Raw genomic sequence first — 27,320 nt, forward strand, 5'->3', positions numbered from 1 at the left:
TATTCTTTTAAGTTAGGTGAACAAAGATGGCCAGCTTCGACCCCATTTTCTAGTAGAGCCAGTGGAGATGAAAGAGGATAGCTGTCAGCAGGCTCAGAGCCTGGTCTGATATTTACAAGTTTTGTTTTTTCCCGCATGAACCAAAAGGTGCTGTAGTGTGCAAGACCTAGAGAAAAGAGCAAACAGTGACTTCATTTTGCTTAGGTCAGTTCTGATTTTATATATATATATATATATATATATATATATATATATATATATATATATATATATACATACATACATACACACACACACACACACACACATATATATACACATACACATACATACATATATATACATATATATATGTATATATATGTTATCACACCATAGCAACCCCATGAGGGAGGTGTTGCCCCACCATACAAAAGAAGAATATTATATAATTATATGATATATATATATGGATGTATATATATAACACATATGTATACGTATGTATGTGTATATAGAATATTATATACTTATTTAATATATGGATATATGTAAATATATATAACATATGTATATGTATGAATGTGTATATAGAATATTATATAATTATATAATATATATGGATGTATGTATATAAAACATATGTACGTATGTGTATATAGAATATTATATAATTATATAATATATATGGATGTATGTATATAAAACATATGTACGTATGTGTATATAGAATATTATATAATTATATAATATATATGGATGTATGTATATAAAACATATGTATGTATGTATGTGTATATAGAATATTATGTAATATTATAATATATGTATGTATGTATGTGTATGATTTGGAGAGAGAGGAGGCAGGAATGTGTGTGCCAGGACTGCTTGTCCCTGCAAACAAATTCCGAATGCATGTAGCACTTTGTACAAGTGGTTTTATGTGGGTACTGGAGAATTGAACCCCAACGGTTAGGCTTTCAAGCAAGCACCTTTCACCACTGAGACATCTCCTCAGCCCCAGTTCTGATTTAAGTGAGCCTGAGTGGAGAAGACAGAGCCATGGAATGTCAGGCAGGAAGTCTGCACTCCATTTGGCCTGCAGACCTTTTCCGCAAGTACAGTCTGACTGGGAGACTGAGAACGCTCTGCGTGGAGGTCTCAGCTGGCTCTCCCACCTCTAAGGGCTCAGCCCACGTGAGCTTATAAACTGCTTCCACCCTCACGTCCTGACCCTGGATAGACTAAGGCTCAGCAGAGAACCTCAGGCTCCAGGTCAGCTGCCTTGCTGACCGACTGACAGGCAGGAAGGAGTGGGGAGGGGCAATGTCACCTTCCCCAGCTTTACAAGGAAGAAGTGCCATACATGGTTTGATTCCCTTCCCCTCCTGCTAAGTTCCTGTCTAGCAGCCTCAAAAGTACGGATGGAGGGGCTTAAGTCAGGCAGATGTGAAAAGACAGAGGCGAGATCAGGCACCCTGCTCTGCCTCCCCTCTGCTCACGTCACAAGATTGTGGGCTGGTATCAGCGCTGTGCCCTCGCCCAAGCTGCAGCTGCTGGGGAATCTGCGTTCCTGGCGCAGCAGTCAGTTTAGAAACTACTCAGACCTCAGTACTCCCAGCGACCCCATGCGCTGTGCAACAGCGGCCCCTGGTGGACAACAGCATCACTGACAGCCCCACTGGGCTGCCTTCGAGAGCTGTCAAGGCTGGTGGACTTATTTTTTCCTAGCTGCCAGGGCCATGGGGATAGTGACAATGTCTTATTACCCCAGAGGTGGTCTCCTCCAGGCCAAGAATGTAGACAAATATTTATAGATTCCCAACTGCCAGGCTTCACCAGAAGGGCAGCTTTGTATCATTTCTGGAGTAAAAAATGTCTCTCTGTCTCCCCCAAACACTAGTGGGCACAGTCCAAAGTCCTCATCTCATATTGGGGTTGACCACTAGCTGTCTCTCCCATTATTTCTCATAGGTATGTTCAGTGAGTGTCTCCAGTGAAGCATGCGGTCTTTCACCCTGTGAGCTCATTGTAGGTACAAGTGGGGTGCTAATCCCTGAATGCCTGTCCTACAGAACCCCATGGCTTCCTCGTGTACAGCCTCTGCCTATCCTGGGGTGTCCTGACTGAGTGCTTAACCTTGGCTTGCTGGTGCCAGGCTCAGAGACAGATGTGCCCCCCACCCAGTGCTCTCCTGCCTTCTTGATGCTCATGAGATGCCTAGAGGTTGGCCTGGACACCCCCCCCCCCATCTTAGGACACAGTCCTGTCCACTGCCTTTGCTGGTCATGGAGTCAGCTTGCACTAGAAGTGAATGGTATGTGTAAAAGATTGTGGAAGATATGAGAAGATAGAAGGGTGTGTGCGTGTGTGTTTGTGTGTCTGTGTGTTGCCTACACCAGCCACAGGATTGAGGTTAGAATGTAGGATCTCTGTCTGGTCTTGCTTATACCAGCGGTTTCAGGTCCAGTGACATGGAAATGGTGGGTGGTTCAGGGAAATGTAAAGTTTGTCAAGTCCCTTAGCAATAAACTGTCTAAAATGGTTCAAAACAAAGCTATGGAATTCATCTGGAAGCTAGTTTTCAGCATGTAGCCCTGGTGGTTTATAGCTAGTTCCCTCTCCTCCCTCTCATGGCATGGAGGCCAAGTTCCTAGGCCCTCAAGCAGACCTAGGAGGTTGGTGGCCAAGGATGAGCTGTGGCTTAATGCAAGGCAAGTGAGCTGAGCTGCAAGCCTTTGAAACTGACCACGCATCTCAGGTGGAGTCTGGGACATTCCTCTCTTGGCCACTGGTTCACAGAGGGACCAGAAGGAAGTTTCCTAATCTCCATGAGAAAGGTCTGCTGGAAGCATGGGGAACACGAAGAAACTTTGCAAGATGCAAAGTTGGAAGGTGTTGAATGGTCTGGGCGGTAATGCTGACGCTTGTTTCCTGGAGTGGGGCATGTGAGGGGAGATGTTTCTCCAGACATCTTTAGAGCAAAGCACCACACCTTGTTTTTCCCATAAATTCATAAATTTATAAATTTATTCTTTTTTATTTTTTGGTTCTTCAAGATAGGGTCTCACTCTAGCCCAAGCTGACCTGAAATTCACTATGTAGTCTTAGGCTGGCCTCGAACTCACAGCGATCCTCCTACCTCTGCCTCTCGAGTGCTGCCATTAAAGGAGTGTGCCACCATACCTGGCTTATAAATTTATGCTTTTAAAAGCTCTCTCCACTTTCTAGATGTGAGAAGACATAGGCTTGTGGTATAAAATGTTATTCACTGGGCATAGGTCCCCAATAATTTGGTGAAAAGAGAAAATTATTAAATGTTTGGGTGTGAACATGATGGATAATTCCAGGAGAGGGGACACCGTACCTCCAAGACAGCGAGGGTCACGCAGGAGACCTGACTAGGTGCAGAGGTGGCACTTGTGGCCACCAACACCGATTTTCCCTTTGGCTTCTGGAGTGGAGGACGTGCAACTGGGAAGAGAGCAGAGAAAGGATGTTTCTAAGGAGTCAAGAGGAAATAGGCTGAGAGGATTCATAAAGGTTAGGGTGGGATTTGGTGAGGGATGACCCCCTTCATGGGGACAGTTGATACTGATGGTACCATCAGGGACAGCCCTGAAAGCACTGACCAGGAATCAGTGTCTGCTGTCCCCAGCAGCAAGCAGTGGGTCTTCTGGTCACCCAGACACAAGACATGGCAAGGGAAGGGCTATGAGAAAGATTTCATGCTCAGGAGATTTCCAGAGAAAGAGAGAGAAAGACACACACAAGCAATGAAATGTACAATTTCCAAAAGAGGGGTCTCAGTATCGTTGAACTTCTTCAAAAATAAAGATTAAGTTGTTTGTAGATTTATGACAGCTGGACACATAGTCCCCCACCTGTGACCTAATCAGGCCTGTAATCACCTCTCAATATGATCTTAATTTTTATCTTTCTGGTGAGTAAAGATTCCTTGGGTATCTTCTATAAAATGTCATTTAAAATATTGTTTTGCATGCATTCTACCTTATTGATTTACAAATTGAAAAATGTATTCTAGATAGAAATCCCTTGTCAGATATGTATCGTAAGCACGTATGTTGTCAGTCTGTAGTCTGCTTTTTCATTCTCTTAATGCTGTCTCTTGATAAGTGGAAATCCTTAATTTTGTTAAAGTGCAATTATTAGCATTCTCGTTTGTAGTTAGTGCTGTTTGTGTCCATTTAAGAAATCACTGTTTTCCTCTAAAACTGTGAGTACAGTCTCCTGTATTTTAAGAATCTTCATGGTTTTACCTTTCACATTTCGAATCATAATTCTTTTGAAATTAGTTTTTAAATGATTTTGAAAGTTTATTATTATTTTTTTCTGTGGAGAGTCAGTGGAGCCAGCACCTATTGAAAAGACCATTGCCTCACACAAGGTTGAAGATGTGATGGTGTGTGCTGAGTCTGTTCTGGAAATTCATTTTCTCTCTCCCATTCATCTGTAGTTTGTCTGTCCTTGCACCAACAATGGTACTGAGTCTCTGCAGTCTAGTAAATTTTGATGTTAAGTTGTATAAATCCTCCAGTTTCTTTGTTCATTAAAATTATATTGGCAATTCCTAAGTATTTTCTTTCTATATGTGTTTTACAGTCAGATTTTCAATGGCTACAAAACTACCTGCTGATAGTTGATTAGAGTTTCTTCAAATATCTAGATAAGATTTTGGATAATTGACAAGTCAAATAAATTTACTATTCCAAGAAATGCACATGACAGTAAGCTTCTGTAATATGGTCCAAAATTTAGTTTCTCTTAGCAATGTTTTACGTTTTTAATTATTTATTATTATTTATTATTTTTGAGAGATAGAGAGAGATTGGATGTTCCTGGGCCTTCAGCCACTGTGAACGAACTTGGGACATGTGTGCCCCCTTGTGTGCAGGCATGACATGTGCGCTTGCATCACTGTGCATCTCGCCGGAAGAACCTGGAGATTTGAACATGAGTTCTTAGACTTTGCAGGACAGAGCCTTAATGGCTAAGCCAGCAATCCAGCCCTGCTTTAAGTTTTGAGGAGTGACGCATTGCACATCTTCTAAGTATTTGTTGTTAGATATGTTTTATGGCAATTAAGTGATGTTTTTAAATGTTTGTTACCCAACTGTTGCTGCTAACACATGGAAAATACAATTTAGGTATTGTGCCTAATGATCTTGGTAAATTCACTTAGACATTTTAGGTTCTCAGCAAACACCTGCACTATCTATGAAGAGTGACAACTTTAATTCTTTTTCTAGGATTATGTCTTGGTATGTCATTTAGCTAGTGCAATATTAAATGGAAATGAGATTGTGAGAGATGCTTTGTTGCAAGTTTCAAGGAGAGCTGCAGTTAACATTTCATTGCAGAGTGTGATAGCGTAATTTTAAGGAAACGAAGCCAACAAGCCACATGCTTTTCTTACTCAGATGATTTTGCGGCTTCCTTATACCACAGGAGCCCCAGACAATAGTGCTCAATCCGTTATACTTACACGAAGATTTCTTAAAAGAAACTAAATACAGATCATTAACTTCAAATTCTAATGGTAAAACCTAGATATTAAGAACATAAAAACTTTCTCAGATGATTGCATTTAACACCTGAGTCTCTTTGATCTAAAAACACTTGGAGTACAATTCGGGTCCCAGCTGGATCCCAGGAGGACTTTGCTGAGAACTTTGTATTTTCATATCAGCCTATGTCTAGTAATTCCGACCCATAGGAAATTTCAGCCCCAAACCCTAAAGGCTTTTACAACATCTGCTTGAAATGTGTTCCAAGGAAACCATCTGCTTGACAGAAGGGCTATTTTCTATTTATACACAAGTAAGTCAAACTATGATTTCTTTCCAACAAAAAAACAAAAACCCTCATTTCTGCTTTCTTTGCCCATGTCTCTTCTTCTCTGCCTGTTTGACTTGCCCACTAAACTGGTTACATAATCCCGTTTATCACTCTCTTCCCTATTACCTATCAATGTTTGTCCTTGTCCACTTTGGCAGTAAGCTTTTAACCAAAGATTCTTCTTTGAAATAGCAGGAGAGCTTGAATGGTGTCTGAATAGGTTGGGCTGAGGGTGAATGATCTTTTGCAGGTCTGTTTAAGTTTCTGTAGCTTCCCATTGAGCTGACAGCCTTCCCATCACTTACAAAGCCCTGGCACCATCACAACTGTGTCTCTGACCTTGTCCACATCTGGTTCATATTCCACATTTGATTTCTGCTTCTGACCCAAAGGCTCATCTATTCCACCCATGTTGTGCCCTGTCCTTGGCTTCCACTTGTGTTTGCTTCTGTCTCTGACCACAGTTGAATTTTCCTTTTGATTGTACTCAAGACAAGCTGACCCGTTGTTCCTGGATCCGAGAGTTGAGTCCAAGTCCCACTGGTCCTGTGTTCAGCTCGCGGGCTTTAAGTGTCGAAGTGGACAGAATCATGAAGGAGAAAACTGGGGTCTTAGGAGCTGGGCATGCTGTATGCTTGTAATTTTGGCACGTTGAAGACTGAGGCAAGAAGATCATAAATTCAAGGACAGCCTGGACTACATTGTGAGATCCTGTTTCAATTTTTTTTAAAAAAGAGTTCTTTTCACCATTCTTCCCATGGCTGAGTTTTCATTACATTTGAACAATTCTACATAATTGTCATAAACTAGCAGCTAACTCCTCTGCCTTCCACTAAAATAGAAACTCACAAAGCAAAAACAAACAAATGCCACCCAAACAAAACGGAGGCATGACAGAACAGCCCCAGCAATGCACAGTGGGCCTTTGTATACCTGTGTCCCTTTAGTTTCTCACAAAAATCGGCTCCGACACTTCTCCAGTTAGAAGCAGAACTCATGCATCTGCTGTGGTTTTGTGCCCTCGGCTGCGTGGCATCTACACTGTCTCCCAGTGTGTCCTGGTTCCTCCTGCGTCACAGGCCCTGCTGCCCAGGTGATGCCCAGGACATCTCCACTTGCCCATCCACCCACGAGGAAGGTCTGGCCTCGGGCCAGGGCCCATCCCACTCCATGTAAAAGCTAATTATCTATAAGTGCTTCTAGCAGTGATTTCTTTAAGGGTGTGAAAGTGCTTTGATTAGATGGCTCTCTTGGCATGGGGCTTATGGCTAAGATGGGAAATGCGTGGTTTGGGCTTGGAGATGTTCCTGAAATGGGACTGGTGTTTCAGGGAGCTGGCCTCAGGCTTGGTGACTCCTTGGCTACCACAGGAGCTGAGCTGAACAGTTTCCCCTTACTTGGCCTTCTTGCTAGCTCCTCTTTCTGCCCCAGAGACCCCACTGAAGGAGACAGAGGACAGAGAACCCAGAAACAAGGACTGGAGTCACAGCCCACACGTGGTGGTTTGGGTGTGAAATGTCCCCCTACAGCCTCAAGTGCTTGTGATGAAGGCTCACAGTAGGTCCCCAGGAGGTGGAGCCTTGCTGGAGGAGGGGTGTCACTGGGATGGTCCTTAGGGGTTATTAGTGTAGTCCCACTGGGCGCTCTTTCTGCTTCCTCCCTGCTGGTATGTGGTGATGTGAGTCAGCTTCCTTCTCCTGCCATCCAGAAAAGCCCCCCTTGAAACAGCAAGCCGGAAATAAACCCATTCCTTCCTTCACTTCTGGTCAGGTGTTTTGTGCCAGCAACAAGAGAAGGTAACCACTCCACCTTACGTTGACCTGCTATGTGGCTTGGTCAATCCCTCATGCCCCTGGGCAGTTTCCTCACTACCCTTCCCACACTCCTCATGTGGAGTGCTGGGCCTCCGCTGGGTGCTGACGAACCTGGGATTCCATATAAGAGTTCCCTGAGGGACTCAGTTGTCTTCAGGGATGGGCACCCAACCTGATCTGGTCATTCCAAGTGGCATCCTTGAGGTCAGTCCAGAGTGGTGTGGCAGCTGAGAGGACCCAGCCACCTCTGTCAGAGGAGACAAGTGACTTCTGACCTGGGTCTGAGGTGGGAGGAAGGGACAGCACAGGGACAATGATCTTTCTCTTTGTTTCTTTTCTATTCCTTTCTTTCCTTTTCTGTTCTTTCCCTTTTAGGCAATTCCAACAGACTGGCCTTTTTAAAATGTATGTGTGCATGAGAGAGAGAGAGAGAGAGAGAGAGAGAGAGAGAGAGAGAGAGAGAGAGAGAGAGAGAATATTGGCACAAACAGGGCTTCCAGCCACTGCAGCTGATCTCCAGAAGCATGCACCCCTTGTGCTCTTACGTGACCTGGCACACTAGCATCAGCATGTGTGTCTGGCTTACATGGGACCTGGAGAGTCAAACATGAGTCCTTAGGCTTCACGGGAAGCACCTTAACTACTAAACCATCTCCCCATCCTGATCACTTCAGTTCTGAGTGAACTGAGTTTGAGGTGCCCATAGCATACTCAGGTACCCATACCAGTTTGCAAATGTAGTTGTGCCTCTTGGGAAAGAAGGTGAGGGCGTACTTCAAGACTTATGAGTGATTGGGGCCTCCTGGGTGTGGGTCCATTTTCCAGTGTGGTTCAAAGTGGCAGCAGTCCTGTTAGACGGAAGCCAAGGAGGAGAAGCTAAGCCGGGACATAGAGAGGAGACAGGCCCCAACGCAGGGTGTCCTGTGTCCTGAAGTACTGAGAGAGAGGTGATGGGAAGAGCTGCAGAGAGACTAAGTCCGGTGGGGCTGGGAGGCTGGGGTTTAGGTCACACAGTTGCTCAAATCCTTTGTGCTTTGTTTTTGTGTCTGTGCTTCTAGTTCAACTCCTGCCACACTGCAGATGCTCAATCAACATCGGATGAATGATAGAAACGCAGGGGCGATGCTATATTTTTTTATGAATTCCTTGCTGAAGGGTTGATAGTGTGCATCTTATTTTACCAGTCAGGCAGGGGACTCCCACTTTTAGAAGTCCCACTCAGAAAACATCCACTTAAAGCCCCAGGTCTAGGTTGCGTGATCACGGGTCCAACAAATGGGTCACTGCACCCCCATACCTCAATCACAGTTTGGATCCTAACTTTTTCCCCAAAGTCCCACATACTAAGAGCTGTGTTGCCTTAGTCTGAGGAGAGGTAAGTGAACCTCTCAGAGATGGGGTATAGGGGGGGCAAGTTAGGGCCTTTGGAATGCCTTTAAAGGGGATACTAGGGCCCTGGCCTATCCTTTCTTTGCCTGATGGCCATCCTGAAGAGAATAGGCCTCCTCTGCTATGTGCTCTCCTCATTATATATTCTGAAGCAACAGGGCCAAGCAGCCTTGGTCATGAAACCACTGAGACCATGAGCCAAAATAAGCATTTTTTTCTAATGAGTTGACTTTTTTGGGTATTTTCTCACAGCAGAGGAAGAAATCCTGACTAAATATCACCCAAAGAATTGAGGGACCTCAGAAAGAAGCCTAGTCAAGAGGCCAGGACAGAGAGACCGAGGAAAGCTAGAAAACTAGAGCTTAGGGCCAAAGGTCCTTGGGAGATGCTGGTTCCACCATGTGTCAGGGAGCTGTGCATGCAGTCGCTCACTGACTAATTTGAGTCCTTTGAAGTTGATACCTTTATACTTGTTTTATGAGAAAAAAAGATAAAATCCATATGATGTTTATATTGTTAACCTAATTTTTAAGATACGGACTCAAAGCAAGTAAGGAAATTGCTCAGCAAGTGTGAGACAGAGGCAGGGTTCAGACGTGGGTAGATCCAACCCCAGTGTTAGAGCTGGGTAGTCCACAGCCCACCGGTGTGGGGCCTTTGGTGGCTTCTCTCAGTGGTGAGCTGGGCTGTGCTGGAGCTTCTTGGACTCCCTAGGATGGCCCTTGAAGGTAAACCCTGAAAGGTACTGGGATCAGCATGGGGTGGTGTCAGCCTGCTGGCAGCAGGTTGTGGGTAATTCGTGGCATCAGAGCCAGAGGCTCCGGGAACCAGGCCTCTATGAAGAGCAGCCAATAGAAAAATAAGCCAGTCACGTGAACAGGGAACTCAGAGGACACCAAACTTGCAAAACACGAAGTCCAAACAAACCACATCAAAGCAAAGCAAAATGGTATGTAGACATATACAAGTTAAAATAAAAAATCTATATCCATCAAATTGCTGTTATTCAATCATATGGTAATGATACGGAGTTACATATATATTGCTAGTGTGAGTGCAAATTGATAATATTATGTTGCAAAGCAGCTTAACACTATCAGTAAAGTTAAAGAGGTGCAAGTCCCTGTGTCGTCGTCTTTCCACTTCTTTATTAAGAACTCCGGGGACAGCAGCATATGCTCACCAAAAGAGACTTGGAGTACTTAAGGCCATCCTGACCAGTAAAGCAAAACTGAGAAACCACTCAAAATCCCAGGGGGCAGGAGAATGCACACATGAATTGCCCTAGATCTCCATGGTGACATGCCACACAGCAGGGGACATAAAGGCCCGCTAGTTACATGGAACAACAGGAAATTTCATAAAACTGCTTCCTATGAAGGAAAATAAGGTTCTGTATGGAATATGATGCCCCCCTACCCGTCAGTTGTAAACCCTTGTACAGCTAAGCAGGGCACACATGTGATAACTCTAACAAAAACAAGGGAGCGATAAGTACAAAACTTATGGTAGCGGTTTTGCCAACAGGAAGGGATCAGAGGCATGAGATTTACATAAGCATATAAGAAAATTTCTTGACTTAATTTTATTCCTAAGATTAAGAACTTTTAGATTTTCAGAATGTACAGATATACCTATTTTATTTTATTTATTGGTGTCCCTTACAAATTTTGTTGTTCCATATATATATATATATATATATATATATATATATATATGGTGTATATGTATATATAATGTATGTTTATATTAACATACATACATATGTACATTATATATTTTCAAGGGAATGATATGGTTAATAAGTACTATTAACAGAAGAGATATGAAGCACCATTAACAAATTAGAAAGAAAGCAAAACAGTGGGAACTGGTAATTTACATAGCCAAGATCCACAGGGCTTCTGTGAAACCAGAGAGCAGCAGAGGAGTTGGGTCTGCATAGGGCTGGGGTCACTTTCCAGGGGCCATGATTTTGTAAGAGGCATGTGGAATAAGCTGCCTTTTCCGAGCCTTCTTTCTCAGCATCCTGCCGCGGTCGACGGCATTCCTTTGCTTGTACTACTTGACAGTTGTCTCCAAGCCTTAGGGCAACTTGTTTCACTTTTGTGCATGTTTCCCATCTCCTGAAAGCTCAACACGTTCCAGGCATGGAGAAGCGCAGAGCTAAGCCAGCTGTGGCTCCAGGCCTGCAGAGGCGGCAGGAGAAGCAAGGGACCAGGCCGACAAAGGAGTCAGGAACCACACCACAGCGCTTCTCCATCCCCATTACTGGTGCAGCGCAAAAGTTAGCTCTGGGCCCGTTAGTGGGAGGATTCCACAATCTGGCAGAATAGTTCTTGGGAGGAGCACAGGGATTTGCTAAGTTACAGATGCAGCTTGGGCCACAGACACCACTTGGGGAATTGGGTTTTTTAGAGTCGCCAATGCCATGAAGACTTGAGCATGCGGGCCAGAAATAAACCATCACCCCAGCTGAAGTATTGCCCATGTTAAGAGTTGCTGCAGGAGGCCTCTCAGTAGTCTCCTTGAAATCCTTTAGCAAGGTGGTTAGTTAGGCATGGATGGCTGAAAGTCACATTCCTCGCCGCTAGGGGGCGCAGAACTTGGGCTGGACATTATGCTTCATGGCCAGGCCCTGGTTTTTCCTGGGCCCTGAGATCACCCACCGCTTGGCCTCTTTGAGAGGATAGGGCAGGGTAGAGGTTTTGGTTTGACTGGTGTGATATGAACCATGGCAGCAATCTCATCTGTAGTCAAGGCGAGATCACAGAGAATGAATCGATTGGACTCTTCCAATTAGACACCTGGTAGATTCTTAGCAAGGCTCAGTTCCTGCTGGAGGGAGGAAAGAGTATAAGGGGCCATGATTAAGAGGTTTCTTGCGTTGACAATAGGGCTGTTTCCTGTTTCTCGGCCCTGAGCAGCTCTGCTTTCTGTCCCTGAACTCCGATGAGGCCCCTCTCCAAGGGCCTGTTAGTTAAACTCCTGGCACAGATGCAGTCCTGCCCGGGGGCAGGCTGCTGCTGCTGGTTCTCTTTATTAAGCACATCCAGGTAGATTTTATTGCGTCCCAGTCCCTGGGCTCTTACTTCCACATTTGTCTCCTTCGGGTCTGAGATTGCCAACGGCTTTCACAGCTAATGGACCTTACAGCTCCCAAGAGCCACTGAAGGGAGGCCCGGAGCTCAGCGGTGGTAATTAGTCAAAGGAAAGGCAAGCCAAACCCCCAAGGGTCCACTGGCGCTCAGTGACAAGAAGCAAGATCACAGGGACGGGATGCTCAGGCCTGTGGCAGATGTGAGGGGCATCAGCGAAAGCAGCCATCTCCCCCTTCTTCTTCTGCCTCATCCACATTTCTTACTCCTGCCTGGGGGAAGGATCTTTGGTACTTGCTGGCTGGGTCCTCTGGCATACTGGTGTCCTGGGGCACTGGAAGAGCTGTAGGAGCATTGATGAGCTAGCTGTGACAAGGCACCATTCTGTTCCCTTCCAGATTCCATCCAGCGGCCCTTGAATGAGGCTGGATTCTGAGCTCAGGCACCACTTCTTAGGAGGAAGCCTAATGTCTTTTTCACAACCTTGGTTTTGAAACCAGACCACATGGCTCAAGTCCCAATCCAGGGCTTTTAAAAAAGTTAATGATCTGGGGAAGTCAGCAAGCCTCTCAGTCTTGGTTTTCCTGTCTGTGCAATGGGGAGGGTTGGTTCAGGGAATCAATGCGTGGCACAGTGACATATGTATGCATTCTACTGACCCCAGAAATTGGCACTTTGTAAACGCTTTATAAGCAGAAGCTATTCCTAAGGCCAAGAGTTGGTGTGGCCGGGCAGAGCTGGGACACATGTCTTGTCATGTGTGTCCCACCAGGCCTGCATCTCTCTGGTTGGACAGGGAGAACAAGCCTTCCTCAAAATAAGCCCCTTTTCTTTGGAGGATTCCGTGCTGGTGGATGGAATAGTCTCAGGTGGCTATGTGCTAAATGGCAAGTCCAGGCTTAGGAGTCTGAGACTGTGAGGTTGCTAAGTGAATGCTCTTGCTGCAGGCTGCTGTGGTGTGTGGCCAAGGTCATCCCTGGACAGTTGGATTGCTGTCTGCTATTAGCAAGCCTGTGAAAGTCCATTCATCTCTTCTGGGCTCAAAAAAATACCCAAATTTGGGTCCTTTGAGGGTCCTCGTCACGAGATTGAACCTGACTCCCGGGCTGCTCTTACAAGCTTGGTCTGGCCTTGGAGAAGGAGGGAGTTTGGGGTCTGTGGTGGTCCCTGCTCCACAGTAGTGTTAAGAATCAGTGCCGGGGTTTCACACTCAGACACTGAGCTGCAAATGATTTGACTGATGCCCAGGGAAACTTTTTCTCTCCCTCTGCAGGTGGACGGTGTTCTGTGCTTGGCCGACATCCTAACCGATGATAGCCACTCAGAGGCCACTCGGGCAGAGGCTGCGGCTGTAGTGGCCCAGGTCACCTCACCACACCTTTCCTTCACCCAGCATCTCAGTAGCTTTCTGGAAAGCATGGAGGAGATCGTGACCGCCCTCATCAGTGAGTCACCCTGGCTGGGTGGGACCTCTGGGTGAAAGGTCCTCATGCAGCTGTCTTCAAGGAGGGCCAGAGAAGCTTCTTACCAAACCCCACAACCCTCACAGATGGTCACACTGGCTGAAATGCACTGTGAATGGAGCAGAGCCAGGCTTTCAGTAGTTCTATTGTCAAGAACATCTTGTTAACATGCATGCAGCTCTCCATGGGTTTGTGGTCAGGGATCAGATGTCTTTTCAGAAGGAGTCCAGGGCAAGGGGATCAGGGATGATGTGACCTCAAATGTTGAGTTCAGACCCTTGGCCAGAGAGGCTCTAATAAGTTTGCTCCTAAAATGCCAATCCTTGTACCCAATGACTGTAGCAGTAGAGATTGGAGCAGATGACTTCACCAGGAGAGCTAGTTGAACACACCTGCTTCAGGAAATCCCATCATGGGTCATAGATATAGATTAGAAATAGATATAGATATAGATAGATATAGATATCCGAATATTTCTGGAGGCTGGAGAATCATGTCTGCTCTGGGATATGTTACTTCTCTTGCTGTCGTCTGCAGAACTGCAGAACAGAAACTAGGATTCATTTGGAACGCAATCCTTTTCAAAGCACCTCCTACCTTTAGAGGGGCTGCTGGTCTCTTATTGAAACTGAATGAAAAAAAAAATAACTTTACCAGGAGGTTTTGGGTAAGCTCTTGGAGTTACTCTACACCAGGGCTGAGATTATGCGCAGTGGCCTGTGCTTAGGGGCAGCACAGAGGAACACTGGGCTATGATTCAGAACAGCTGGTCCAGTATTCCCCCACCCCGTTCATTCAACAGAGAGCGATTGGTCAGAAACCCCGTGTGGACACTGAGTGGGATTTTGCCACTTGGTTACCATGACAAATAGAAAACCTCACTTGACATCTTTTTTTCTCCTATAGTCAGTGAGGGGTTATAATCCGTTTATCTGAAGGGGTCTTCTAATTTAGGATTTCACCATCTCCGTGTCATTTCATCACTGGTAGATGTCAGTTATGTTGACAACGTGGCTTATTCTGGTCACAGAGATGGTAGCAATCACAGACCAGGATGGCAGAAACTGATGTGCTAACACTCACATGGATTGAAAGTCAAGAAATCATGGAGAACCCTGGCTGGAGGGAGCTTAGAAGATCACCAAGTCCAGTGCTTGATCTGAATGAGAAGTCTAGGCCAAGAGATCAGGACCCTTCCCAGGGCTCCACACATGGCATTCACCATGCCGGGGGTCTTACATTCAGACCCACCCAAGAGCCCAGAAGGAAACAAATGATTTTAAGAGAGATGGAAGGAAGAAAAAGATATGAGGCATTGGAAACTGTATTGAATTTACAAGCACATATATTGACTAAAGGTGAACCATAACTGGTAAAACACAATTGACTATTGCCTTGTAGGAATTTCCTATATATTTTAAAATAAGAAGCAAATTCCAAACTCTGTAGAAAATTCCCAGTTTATAAATATGATCCAATAATAAAGAAGCCGAAACACGTATGGTCCAAACAATCCTTCACCGTTGTCATGCCACCTCATGCCTCTGCTCAGGCTGGGCTTGTTCCTGGGGAGGGAGAGCCTGCTTAGGAAACCCGCCCCGAGGAAGAGGCACTGTGGTGTCCTCTATGCAGAGAGCAGATGGGATATATATCTTGGGCAGGAAGCCAGAGCTCTGTTCTTTGGTGGGAAATAGCCCTCCAGTTTCTAGCCATTCCCTAGAAACATTTATAAATGACTCACTGGAATCCTCAATTTCATCTCCCTAACACATCCCACGTGACTCCCACTGTCGTTCAAATAAGCGTGCAGCAAAATTAAAAGGCACTTAGGTGGCCGTGGTAATAATTGCTGTGTCGGCAGCAGTGGCAAGTGCATGAGAATGGGGGGTGGGTGCTATATTTGGACCTTGTGAAGATCTGGTCACAGAGTGGACTGGTAAGGTCCGTAGCCTCACACAAAAGCCCGGGTAGAGAGAGGCTTGGTTGGGAGAAGTTGGATGACCTCAGTGGTTCTTCACAAATCAAAGGATGGCTGAACATGGAACGTGGGGAGTCACAGAGTTTTAAATTCCTTTGCTGACATGTTGTCACAGCCTGGGTGGTTAGATTCAAATTCTGGAAGTGAACTGTGGAGAGCAGAGCCTGTGAGAGGTAGGTGTTACCTTCCTGGTGGGACTGAGGTATGGGTCTATGGAAATGTCACCAAGAATGGCTAAGGGGCTAAAACTAGAGGCAGAATGTGATGTTGGAGTCAGGCAGACTGGGCTTGGGGTTCAGATCCTTGGCCAGAGAGTAATAAATTTGCTTCTTTTATTTTATTTTTATTTATTTATTTGAGGGAGGAAAAGAGGGAAGGAGGGAAGGAGGGAAGGAGGGAGGGAGGGAGGGAGAGAGAGAGGTGGGGGGAGGATGGGCATGCCAGGGCTTCCAGCCATTGCAAACGAACTCCAGATGCATGCACCACCTTGTGCATCTGGCTTACATGGCTCCTGGGAAACTGAACCAAAGTCCTTTGGCTTTGCAAGCAAGCACCTTAACTGCTAAACCATATTTCCAGCCCTAAATTTGCTTCTAAAATGTCAACTATTGCACCCAATGACTGTAGCAATAGTAAATCAGTTAACATTGAATTCATCTGTTGTTTTATTTATTAAGGTTATAATGAAATTGGGTTACTATGAAATTCAAATAACTTAATGTGAAATATGTAGAGCAATGCCTTGTAAAGGGCAAACACCCAACAAATGGTACCCACTGCTTCTTTCCTGAAACTCAGCTTCTGTCATCTGTTGTGTGAAAACTTTCCCTAGGTAGGGGGACATGAACAGACATCTTTTCACCCTAAGTAAGGCACAAACACCAACCAAAGCATGATTATAGTAAAGCCAAACCTGGTGACCAATGAGCTTGTCGGGGGCACTTAGAGAGCACAGGTGGGGGTACTCACAAGAGCGTGGATGACTCAGGGACACCGCATGGGAGACCACTAGTGAAGTCTGCATCCTGGGAGCTCCCAGTGTGACTTGCAGGCCACGCCCCTGGCGGGAGTTTCCTCTCCAAAAGGTATCAAACCTTGAGGAGGAATCCTGTGAGTCAGGCAAAGTTCACGAGCTTTCTGAGGCTTCTGAGCTGTTTGCTTCCTGAGTCTTATGACCCTCCCTCCTCTCTTCAGGAGGGAGTGTTTCAATTCAGAGGAAATGGCTTACCCTATCTGTACATAGAGCTGTTCCTTTTCTACCCCTGAGCTTGCTTGGAGCATAGTGGCACAGAACGAGGTATGCTACAGGTATTTGACTCAACTTCTTGCCCATACAGTTTAGTTGGGGACACATAACTGCAATCATTGCAAGATACCCAAGAGGGGCCAGTTGCCATGTCAGAACCTAGAAGCAGTCTGGAGGCAAGAACTGGGGACCAGCATGAGACACAGATCAATTTTGTCTCCCGCACTGTCTCTGCTTGTGCCGTTTTGGGAAGCTGTTTGGGAGCCTCTGGGTTTGCAGGCAGGCTATCAGTGGTAGAGAGCTTGCACTCAAGCATGCTGACTGGGGACCAAGCTGGGCCAAGTCAGAAGTGAGCCAGGGCCATTGGGACGGGGCAGCACCATGGACAGAGCTCGGGTGCAGGTTCTGTCTGGCCCAAGGGAGCTGAGGCTACATGATGGGGAAGAGCCACTGTCCATAAGTTCTTGGTGCAGTGACAAGTGTCAAGTGAGGGTGTTTGGTTAGGATGAGTGGTGCCCACTAGGAGATTCTGGCATTCTCTTCACACTGGCATTTGTCATCCCAAGACCAAAAGGAAGCATGGAAACTCTGCTGGTAGCAGCTGGGAGTCTCTGCTTTACTTTGGCTTCTTCCTTAAGGAAAATTTGATGGTCTAGTATCTATCACTGGAGAGAAAACCAGACTGGGCGCTCTTTCCTGCCACAGGACCTTTGCTCACACTGTTCCTTTGGTCTAGCATGGCCTTTTCTTCTTCCAAATATTTTCATGACTGGCCCTTTAGGGGTTCAGCTATAAGGTCACATTACTAAGGACACCTTCCTTATTGGCTCCTGCAAATCCCTGCTTATTCTGTCTTAGCACTTGTCTGTTTTCTCCTTCATACTTATCAGAATTTGCTGTTGTTGATATCAGCTTTTAAGAGTTCATTTTGTCTTGACTCCACATACAACATAATCAAGACAAAGGCAAAATGCTGTTTTGTTCACTGGGCTGTCCAAAGACATCAGGCACACAGTGTTCTCTCATGAATTCTTGTGGGTAGAGGAGTGAACAGGGGCCACACACTGGGTTTTCAATCCTCGCTCTGCCACCTTCAGAGACACAATCACTTCCCTCTCTAGTGATTGCTTTGCTCATCTGTAAAAGGGAAACTATGACATTGACCCAAATCATCTCCCAGAGCTATTATTTTGGGAACCAGATGGAATCACTAGTGTGAAAGCACCTGGCCTTGGAACTGTTTTCTTCCTCTTTGCCATCCAGAACTGTGCCAAGAGGCCTCATCTGGGGAAGTCTTCCTGCTGGCCTCTGCGGCCCTTGCCAACATCACCTTCTTTGACACAATGGCCTGTGAGATGCTTCTGCAGCTGAATGCCATCCGTGTCCTCCTGGAAGCCTGCAGTGACAAGAAGAGAGTGGATACACCTTACACCAGGGACCAGGTGAGAATCCCAGGAGGGCTTGGGCCCAAGTCCTGGACCTGTAAGCATGAGGACAGAGGGAAGAGGCTGGGTACTATTTCTGAGGCCTGGAAACCAAGCATGGCCAGACAGCAGGGTCCATCCATTAGAGTCTTTTCTGATACTTGGAACTTTTTGGGAAGATAAATGATCTCAACATCTCTCTTTGGCCTTGAGCACTCTGTAACCTCTCTCTTCCCCTTTGCCCTTCCCAGTCACCATGGGCAGGTCTCTGAAGCCCCTGTCAAGGTCCGTGTCCCAGTCATTTTGGTGCTTTCTGACACTGTGCCCTTAGTGAATCATTTGATGTTCCAACAAATGAATGAAACAAACAAACAAGCTCGCCAACCAACCAGGGGCTTAAAGTAAACTCATCCTAGAACACATACCCTGTATTACACACAATATTTTTGAATACCTGAATTTCGTTAAAATACTTCATTCGGAGAAAAAGAAATTTACTACTTAAGATTTTGAATGAAGAAGTTAGGTTTTTAGTTGTTATTTTTTTCAATGTTGGGAATCAGGGTGTGGCACTTGTTCAGTAAAGGCTTTACCACTGACCTATACCTCAAGCAGAATGAGAAATGAAAAAGTGTTAAAAGGCTCTTTGAGTTGATGTTCTGGGATTTTATACCATCCCTTGTCTAAGCACACTTGGCCTACTCTTCCCTATTAAAGTGTGGCTCTCCTGAGTACCACGGGACTGTAGGTCTCTGTGAATTATGCCTGAGTTCCCAGATGGTCCTCTGCCTGCAACTCAGCTTTTCCCCTGTGAGCATTTCATTGCCCACCCCATCCGCTTTATGTCTCTCAGGTGATGTCTCAGGTGCCGAGTCTGCCGCCAATCCCAGATCCCAGCGGCTCAACACCTGGTGGTGTCCGCATGCTGCAGTTGCCTTGTTCTCTTAGAGACCACACCTAACAGTGCAGGCCTGGTTTGTCTACTGATATTTGCTCCTCGTTCATTTCCTGTTTACTTTCCTTTGTGGGCATAGACTACCCTGCTCTGTAACTTCTCCAGGGTTTCTTAGGCCCTCTAGTCCAGTGTTGATGTCCTTTCTGAAGTTCTCTGAATACTTGTTTGGGACATGAATGGGTGGAAGCAGGATTCACTCTGTCAGCTATTTATCAATCATCAGATCATCTGTGGAAGGAGAAAACATTTTAGTATACAAGTGCTTATGGGTGAGCCCCAGACCTAGGGTTCCTGTGGTTGTGCTCCCACAATGCTTTGCAGGAGTCTCCCCAAATCATATATTTGTCAACTAGCCAATGAGCATTTAAGTCCTCTACATTTAGACCTTGGTCTAGGATACTGATCTGCTGCCATCTTTGAAAATCAAGTACAGGAGGCATGCAGTGTTAGATGAAAGACTGAGTGTTTGGTGTTCCTGCCTGGGCCACTGATTAATTAAGAAACTCTGGGCAAGTCGCATTCTTTTGGGTGTGTACTTTTTTCATCTATTAATTGGTACATTAATGTCTGTCTTACAGGGAGTGTGTGTGTGTGTGTGTGTGTGTGAAGGGGAGTGAAGCCATGCACGGGAGGACCTGATACAATGTTGAGTCCTAGTAAGTTTTCAATAAATGATGAATCTAATTTTTCATACCTCAAATTCCAAAGAGTGACAATAGAATAGTAGGTTATCAAAAATCCTCAACCGGCCTTCCAAGTCACACGTGATGTGCTTCCAAACTTCCTTTCTAGTATAGCTTATCTCTCAGTGCTGGCCAAGAGCCCAAGGAGCTAGGGTGGGAACAAGCTAGGAGCTTGTTCACACTGGGTTTGCTGCTTGCCTGACTACCCATGTCCTGAGGGGGTTTCCTGACATCTGTGTAGTCACAGCTGGTAGTCATGGAGACAGAGCTCAGCTTGAGGGTCCACCTTCTGGAACCTTCCTTATGCTGCTCTTTCCATCTTCAGTTACCGTGTCTCTCTGTTACCTGATGCGATTTCAAATGCCTTCCCCTTCCTGTGGCTGACTCTGGTCATTTCATACAAAATCCAGTGATGGCATAATAAGAACAAGGTTCAAAGATTCCCTGTAGTTAATAATCATGTCACTTTGGGCAGTTCACTCCTCCGTTTTTGAAGTAGAAATAAGTCATACTTTTCAAAGTTGAAGTAGGAATCAGAGAATTGGCTCAATATGAACTCTTGGTGCAGACCCTGACACTTAAGTGGCATAGAGTGAAAGGAGGCCACTGCCACTGTTACTGGTATCACTGTGCTGATGGTACTGTATTGCTGAACTGGAACCTCCAGAGAACAGTGTCCTTGTGTGGAGGAGATCCTACTTCCTGCTTGGATGTCCCATGATTCAGTAAAGACCCCCTTTCTGATCACAAGAAGGGGTGGGCCTCCTCTTGAAGTTTCATTGATTCCCAAGAAGGCTTGCACTTTGGAGGGAGGGCATGTGTCAAGCTGGAGGCATATGACATTTTGCTCTGCATCTGGAATCAGGAGCTTTATGTGTCCCCATGTCTGAGCCAGGCACATTGCCCACTGTCCCTCTGCCCTGGCTCTGAGCAGCCACTTAGCCAGAGAGAGTGTACCCATTAAAGAAACAAATGGCTCTTTGCTATGGCAGAGGGAGGACTAAGGTGATCAGAGGGCTCTGTGTAACGAAGACAGAAGATGAATTAGGCTCTGAAGTGCTCACCGCTCCCTGAAATACTTAGGAGATTAAATGCCCTGTGAGGTTTCCGGTAATAAACAAGGCAGTGACGCCAGTGCTGCGCACAGCCTCCTGGCCTCGGGTCTGTACTGAGTGCGCCTCTGTTTGGACAGTGAGAACTCCTCCATCATCCAGGCAGGCCATGCCCACTTAAACTGCCCAACAGAAGTTTTGGCAGCCATGTCTATCTGGTGCCCACACTTGGAGCAGCTGAGAACATCGCCTGGGGTCTGGGCTGCTCCATCCCCTTCTGTTAATCCAGGGGGGACCCAGTATGGGCTGCAGTTGGATCTGGCCAGACATTAAGGATGACTTGGCCAACAAGCAATCTGTATGGTCCTGTTTTCATGCGGGGCAGGTGTTGTGTGGTAGCTGGTGTGCTTCCCAGGGATTCAGCCACAGAGTTGACAGTGCAGGAGGAGGACTGGCTCCAGGCTCCAGGGCCTGCCTATCAAATAGTGAGTGACCACTGTGATTGGTGGGGACCCACAACAGAGGATGCCTATCTCTGAATTGCTCTCACAGTAGTAAAGGGCACTACGCCATTCCCATAGAAATTCATAGTCTGACATTTTAGGATGGTTCAATTGTGTAGCACTTCTTGGACCTCAACTGTCATCACCACTTCCCTTATCAGGAATGCCAGGTGTGGAGAGTTGTAATTTTGACTTGAATCTCAAAAGCCCTTTGTAGTTTGTAAGTCTCTGTCATATAGGTTTCTAAGAGTAGAGTCAACACAAATCTTGAGTTTAGGTAGATCTGACCTTAAATCATGGCTCTGCCATTTCACAAGTAGGTGGCTTTGGGCCAGTCTTTTTTTATGATCTCTGAACCATAATTTGTTCACCTGTAGAATTCTATAGAATGTGGATAATGATGTTTCCTTAGCCCTCAGGTCATGATTACTAGATGAGATGTTGACTCCAATGAAGCATTTAGAACCAAAGTGGATGTGCAACAATGAATGGGTCAGGGTCTGTAATAGGACACACTGGGATGAGGTGGGACGGTCAGCTTTGGGTCAGCAATGTTGGCCAGAGGATGTAGTCAATGCAGTGGAGAATGGTGTATGCTGCCGATTAATGGATAATGTTTGTGGGGATGTGTAATGTGGATATATGTGTGTATGTGCATGTGTGTGGGGCGGGGAAGAGCAGTCCAGACAGAAGCATTGAGGACTTGGCTTGTTGGTCTCAGGGCTGCACTGGACATTGTTGCAAAGTTTCTAGAGAGTTAATATGGTGGTATAGACATCTAAATATCCTATCTGGTAATTAAAGAGGAATCATAATTATAGACCTGTGAATCAGTCATTCTCATCTCTGTATAGCACACAAGTAATCATAATTTTTGATTAGCTATATGCCAGGTTTTCTGTGCTGTAAGGTCTGTTAGATAAAAGTACCTTCAGGGTACTGGTCAGGAAAGTTTCATGCACTTTGGTCTTCAGGATTAGCTTATAACAAGGCAGATGAGAGGGCACATGGGTAGAGTCAAGGGTAATCAGAGTGACTCCTGAGACAGTAGGGATATGAGGTAGCCTGGGTCATACCTTCAGGTTGGTCTATTGACAAGTGTTTTTGGACTAGTCCAAGGTCAGCCTTTGTGTGTGTGTGTGTGTGTGTGTGTGTGTGTACATGCATGCTTGCACACACTACTATCAACAGCTCAGCTAACTTCTTTCCTATCAAACAGGAAAGTTTATTTTTTGTTGTTGTTTTTTTGAGATAGGGTCTCATTCTAGCCCACACTGACCAGGAATTCACTCTGGAGTCTCAGGGTGGCTTTGAACTCACAGTGATCCTCCTAACTTTGCCTCCCAAGCGCTGGGATTAAAGGCATGTGCCAACACATCCAGCTCTATTCTTTTTTTTTAAAAAAAATATTCTTGAACTAATGACATGGGAGGTTCCTTCCCACATTAGATCTATTATCTATTCATCTCAGTTTCTTAAAGTCTCTGGTGGTCAAATGAAAAAATATTTCAGAATGTCACAGATTGTTGTGAGAACAATGTTAGCTGTTTCCCAGCTTAGAAAGCCCCTTCTTGCCCTGAGACTTCTATTCCCTTTGTCCAGGGGCGGGGAGCTCCCATTCCCAGTGCCTCTCGGCAAAACCAGTGTGCAGCCCCATAAGTGTTGCTGTCATGCAGGAGAGTGCTCCTTGACCCAGCCGCTCAAGGCCTGTGTCCTTTCAGGCTGTACTTCTCCGAGGTAAATTGGTTTGTTCTATTTACTAAGTGTCATGGCTGCTTGATGAGATGTTGACCCATGGAATGCTCATAGCAGTCTTATGACTCATTTTTGTCTCCTATGCGATGCCAAGCAATGATCCTCTAATGGTGTCTATGTCTTAGTCCCCCAAACCGATGAATAAGTTACCTTACATAGCAAAAGGGATTTTGCATAAAGTGGTTAAGGTTCATGACAATAGGAATGTTATTTAGAAGGTGGGCCTAATGTAAGATTCTTATAACAGGATTTGGGGGGGGGGGTCTGAATACCAAATAATCTAAGATTTAGTTCTTAAAAGTTCTTTTTCTGAGGGCTGGGCGTGGTGGCACATACCTTTAATCCAAGCACTTTGGAGGCAGAGGTAGGAGGTTCGCCATGAGTTCAAGGCCACTCTGAGACTACATAGTTAATTCCAGGTCAGCCTGGACCAGAGTGAGAACCTACCCTCAAAAAAAAAAATCTTTTTCTGCCATTTTAGAACAGTGAGTGTTTGTGGCCTGAGTGGAAGAGTTAGAGGGAAGGATGAGTTAAAGATGTAGCCCCCTCCCCAAAATGAAAGGTTTTCCAAGATTCATGAAGTGCACAGCTTACGAGGGAGATACAAGGCCAAGGCCATGCTAGACAGTTCATGAAGTTCTCCTGTCAAGCCTGCAGAAGGGGCACACACGTGGCGATGCCTTGATGATAACTCCTGATGACCCATTTAGGACTTCTGACTTCCAGCACTGCACGATTACAAAATAGTGTTGCTTTAAGCCACCCAAGTTACAGTAGTTTGTTATGACAGCAGCAGGAAATGCAGACCTCTTCATTAACCAAGGCACAGAAGGCTAGGTACCATGGCTAAGGTCATATGGAAAACAAGAGGTAGAGGCAGGAATTGTACCACTGTGGATTCATGCACTGCCTCCCATGCAGGGCCTCTCTTGAGGCCATTGTCCTCTGTGCTCACACACTAACTCCATGGGAATATGGATGAATAGGACTTAATTGAACATCACCAGATAGGACCCAGTTTTTCTGGGCCAGGGGTAACTGTCAGTCTGGCTTCTGCAATCCTATCTCCTGGCAGCATTGTTAACTGTTGTCTAGCCAGGTATACCAGTTGTCCATAGCACCCCAATCAAGGGGCTAACAGCTAGAAGAAAACACTGACCTTTCTCCCCCACTACATCATAGTGCATGCAAGTATGTTTCAAAAGGGAGACTCAAAGCAGGGTATAATTGGCATTTATTCAAATTGTACTTAATTGACTACTTCATCTGCACCTCAGAAAGCCACATGGGGTACAGGCTCTGTAAAGAGGAAGTAATTTTCATTAACAGGATCTAAATTAGTCTGACACAAAGACCTGCCTGGTGCCTGTGACCCAGCTAATGATTGCCAGGTAATGAACTCCCTGTAGCAGACAAAGGTTTTCTTTTCTTTTCTTTTCCTCCTTCCTCTTTTCCTTCACACTCCTCTTCCTCCCTCCCTCCCTCCCTCCCTTCTTTCCTTCCATCATGAAGTTGCATGCCAACCAAATGTCTTGACTAAGAGAGGCCATGCTAGTGAGGTTGGGGTGTGGTATACTCTGTTGTACTGGGAATAGCAATCCAGCTTCTGTCACCATTATCAGCCAGAGAAAGCCAAATTAATTGTAATCTGACAAGTTCTTGGCCTTGTATCTCTCCCAGATAAGACTTTGTGCATCTTGGGGGAAGCTTCCACTTGGGGGCTGTATCTCTAACCCATATTTTTCTCTATAACTCCTTCTAACCTACCCATATACACCCACTATCCTAAAATGGGAGAAAAAGAACTTTGAAGAACCACTCTCTCAACTGTCCTTCTGAAATGAAAACATAAGCTGGTCACTACCCTCATGCAACAGTAGGTGTTGCAGAGTTGATTTCAGGATCAAGGTTTTGAGCTATTCTCTCTGACAGCCAACTTAACTCATGCTTCCCCCTCTCAACCCCTGAGCCAGATCTGAGCAGGAAGGGACTGGTTCATAGACACAGTGCCTCATTTTCAACATGTATCTAGAGAGGAAGGAAAAGACAGATAATTTACTACTATTACAAATCTATTCCTTTGTGTTTAAAAGATGTGGCTGGGGTTGATGGAAACCAATGAGGCAGTAACCAAGGCTTGCTGACCCCTGATGTCAGCATGCCGTCACTAAGGACACAGTCCTTTAATGATGCTCCACATAAGAGGCTCATAGACTACAGCCTTGGATAATACAGCTGAGTAGGAGCTTCCTCATTAGAGTCCATGTAATATCTGAGGCACGGCAGTGGAAAGCTGTCTCTTATGCATGCTCTTCACTTTGACCGAAGACTTCCTTCAGTTCAGGTGGGAGACCATCATTATGGAAGGAAATCAAGACAGAGGTACTCAATCTGAGGGTTGAGCCAACCTTCCAGAAGGCCCATCCAGCACTGAGCAAGGGCAGTGGTTGGTAGAAACCTTCCAGTTCTGTCTGTAATGGCTTAGGAAAGGAAAGGCTCTTCACTTAGGTGGGCTCTAATTTCACTCAGGGTGATGGGGTTTCACCAGTGGGGTCCTGGGGCTCTGGAGTCATATACTGATGAAGTCACTTCTGAATTACATCTGGATGGCATGAGCCCATGAGCCTAGGAGAAGGTGCCATCAGGGATGGGCAGGTGGCCAATAAGGAGTCATGGGCTGAAGGGAGGGCTTGTAGTCCCAATCTCACCTGTGTGTAGAGAGCATCAACAGATCACATGTGTCCATTCCCTTTTCTAGATTGTGACCATCTTGGCCAATATGTCTGTGCTGGAGCAGTGTGCTTCTGACATCATTCAGGAGAATGGTACGTCTGGATAGCAGTGTGCACATTGGCTGGATATATGGGACCTTGTGCTCCTGTGTGCTCATACGAATGTCTGTGTGTAGGTATGCAGGATAGCTTTGTATTGATTATCAACTTGATAGGATCTAGAATCACCTGTGAGGGATGATCTAGATTAGGTTAACTAAAGTGGAAAGAGCCACCTTAACTGTGGGCAGCACCATGCCATGTCTTGGGATCCTAGACCATGCATAAAGGAGAGAACTGGATGAGCAGCAGCATTCATCGCTCTTTGCTTCCTCGCCGCTGCGTGTGACCCGCTGCCTCGAGCTCCCACCACCACGCCTCCCCTGCCATGATGGACTACGGCCCGGTACGATAAGCTGAGATTACCCTGCCTCCCTTAAAGGGAGGCCTTTTGTCCCAGCAACGAGAAGTGGACTCATATAATGTACAAACACATACTGCGTCCCCATGTCTCGATGAGTGTGTGTATGTGCACATACACATTCTTTGTACAGCTGGATCAAGAGTGAAATATTTGTCTGCCTTCATGGGCTTAACTTTTAATGGGAGACACACAGTGAAGGAGAGAAGAGAATATCTGCTAGTAACAGTGGCATGGGGAAGATGAAACAATTACTGCTATTTTAACTGGGATGGTAGGAGAAGGCAGATATTTCAGCACGATCCCCAAAAGTAAAAACCTATTCCTACCAAAGCTAGTACGTAGGAAGGGGTGAGGAGCAGGACAGGCTGGCCTGGCTTCCCGATGCCCTGACAGCCTCTGCCCACTCCCTTGGCCCCTCTGTGCTGCCCTGTGCTGAGGGCATCCCTAAGGTCCAGAGGAGGCAGTGTCAGGCCTGTTGGCCTGGAGTTTGATCTGTGCGATTTCTGTCGTCGTACATCCAGCAGGGAGCAGTGCTGGGCGGTGAGGGCTTCCTGCGACTGGGAAATAAGGGAGCAATTAACAACCGGTGGGAGACCAGAGATGCTCATGCGGCAGAGGGAACTGGGAACCTGCACCACTGCCTCTGCGCCTATGAACCCCTTCCCCCAGGCTGCCTTGCAGGCTTAACAAACATGTACTCCCCCCACCCTACTCTAGCACTAATTGAAAGACATCATTTTGTGTTAATTTCTTGTGATTGAGCTAATAATGAGGAGCTGTACTGAGCCAGCTGAGGCCAAGCCGAGAGGCCGCGCCGTGTCACTTGTGCGCGCTCCTTCAGCACTTGGAGTCCACACTCGAGTGGCCCGGCTGACCAGAGCGGGCTGCCGCTCGCCTGCACCTTAGGGGCCGAGTGCCTGGCATCTG

General features: G+C 46.0%; 1 protein-coding gene across 1 annotated transcript in view; it reads left to right on the top strand.

Annotated features, from left to right (window-relative positions):
* Positions 1-27,320, top strand: part of Insc (INSC spindle orientation adaptor protein) — a 133,752-nt gene that overhangs the window by 95,040 nt on the left and 11,392 nt on the right. Inside the window, exons 8-10 of the mRNA XM_004650840.2 lie at positions 13,413-13,584; positions 18,090-18,268; positions 25,957-26,023. Coding sequence (XP_004650897.2) covers positions 13,413-13,584; positions 18,090-18,268; positions 25,957-26,023 — 418 coding nt within the window. The remainder of the gene's footprint in view (positions 1-13,412; positions 13,585-18,089; positions 18,269-25,956; positions 26,024-27,320) is intronic.

Source organism: Jaculus jaculus, chromosome 3 (assembly GCF_020740685.1).
Source record: "Jaculus jaculus isolate mJacJac1 chromosome 3, mJacJac1.mat.Y.cur, whole genome shotgun sequence".
NCBI classification, from domain to species: Eukaryota; Metazoa; Chordata; class Mammalia; order Rodentia; family Dipodidae; genus Jaculus; species Jaculus jaculus.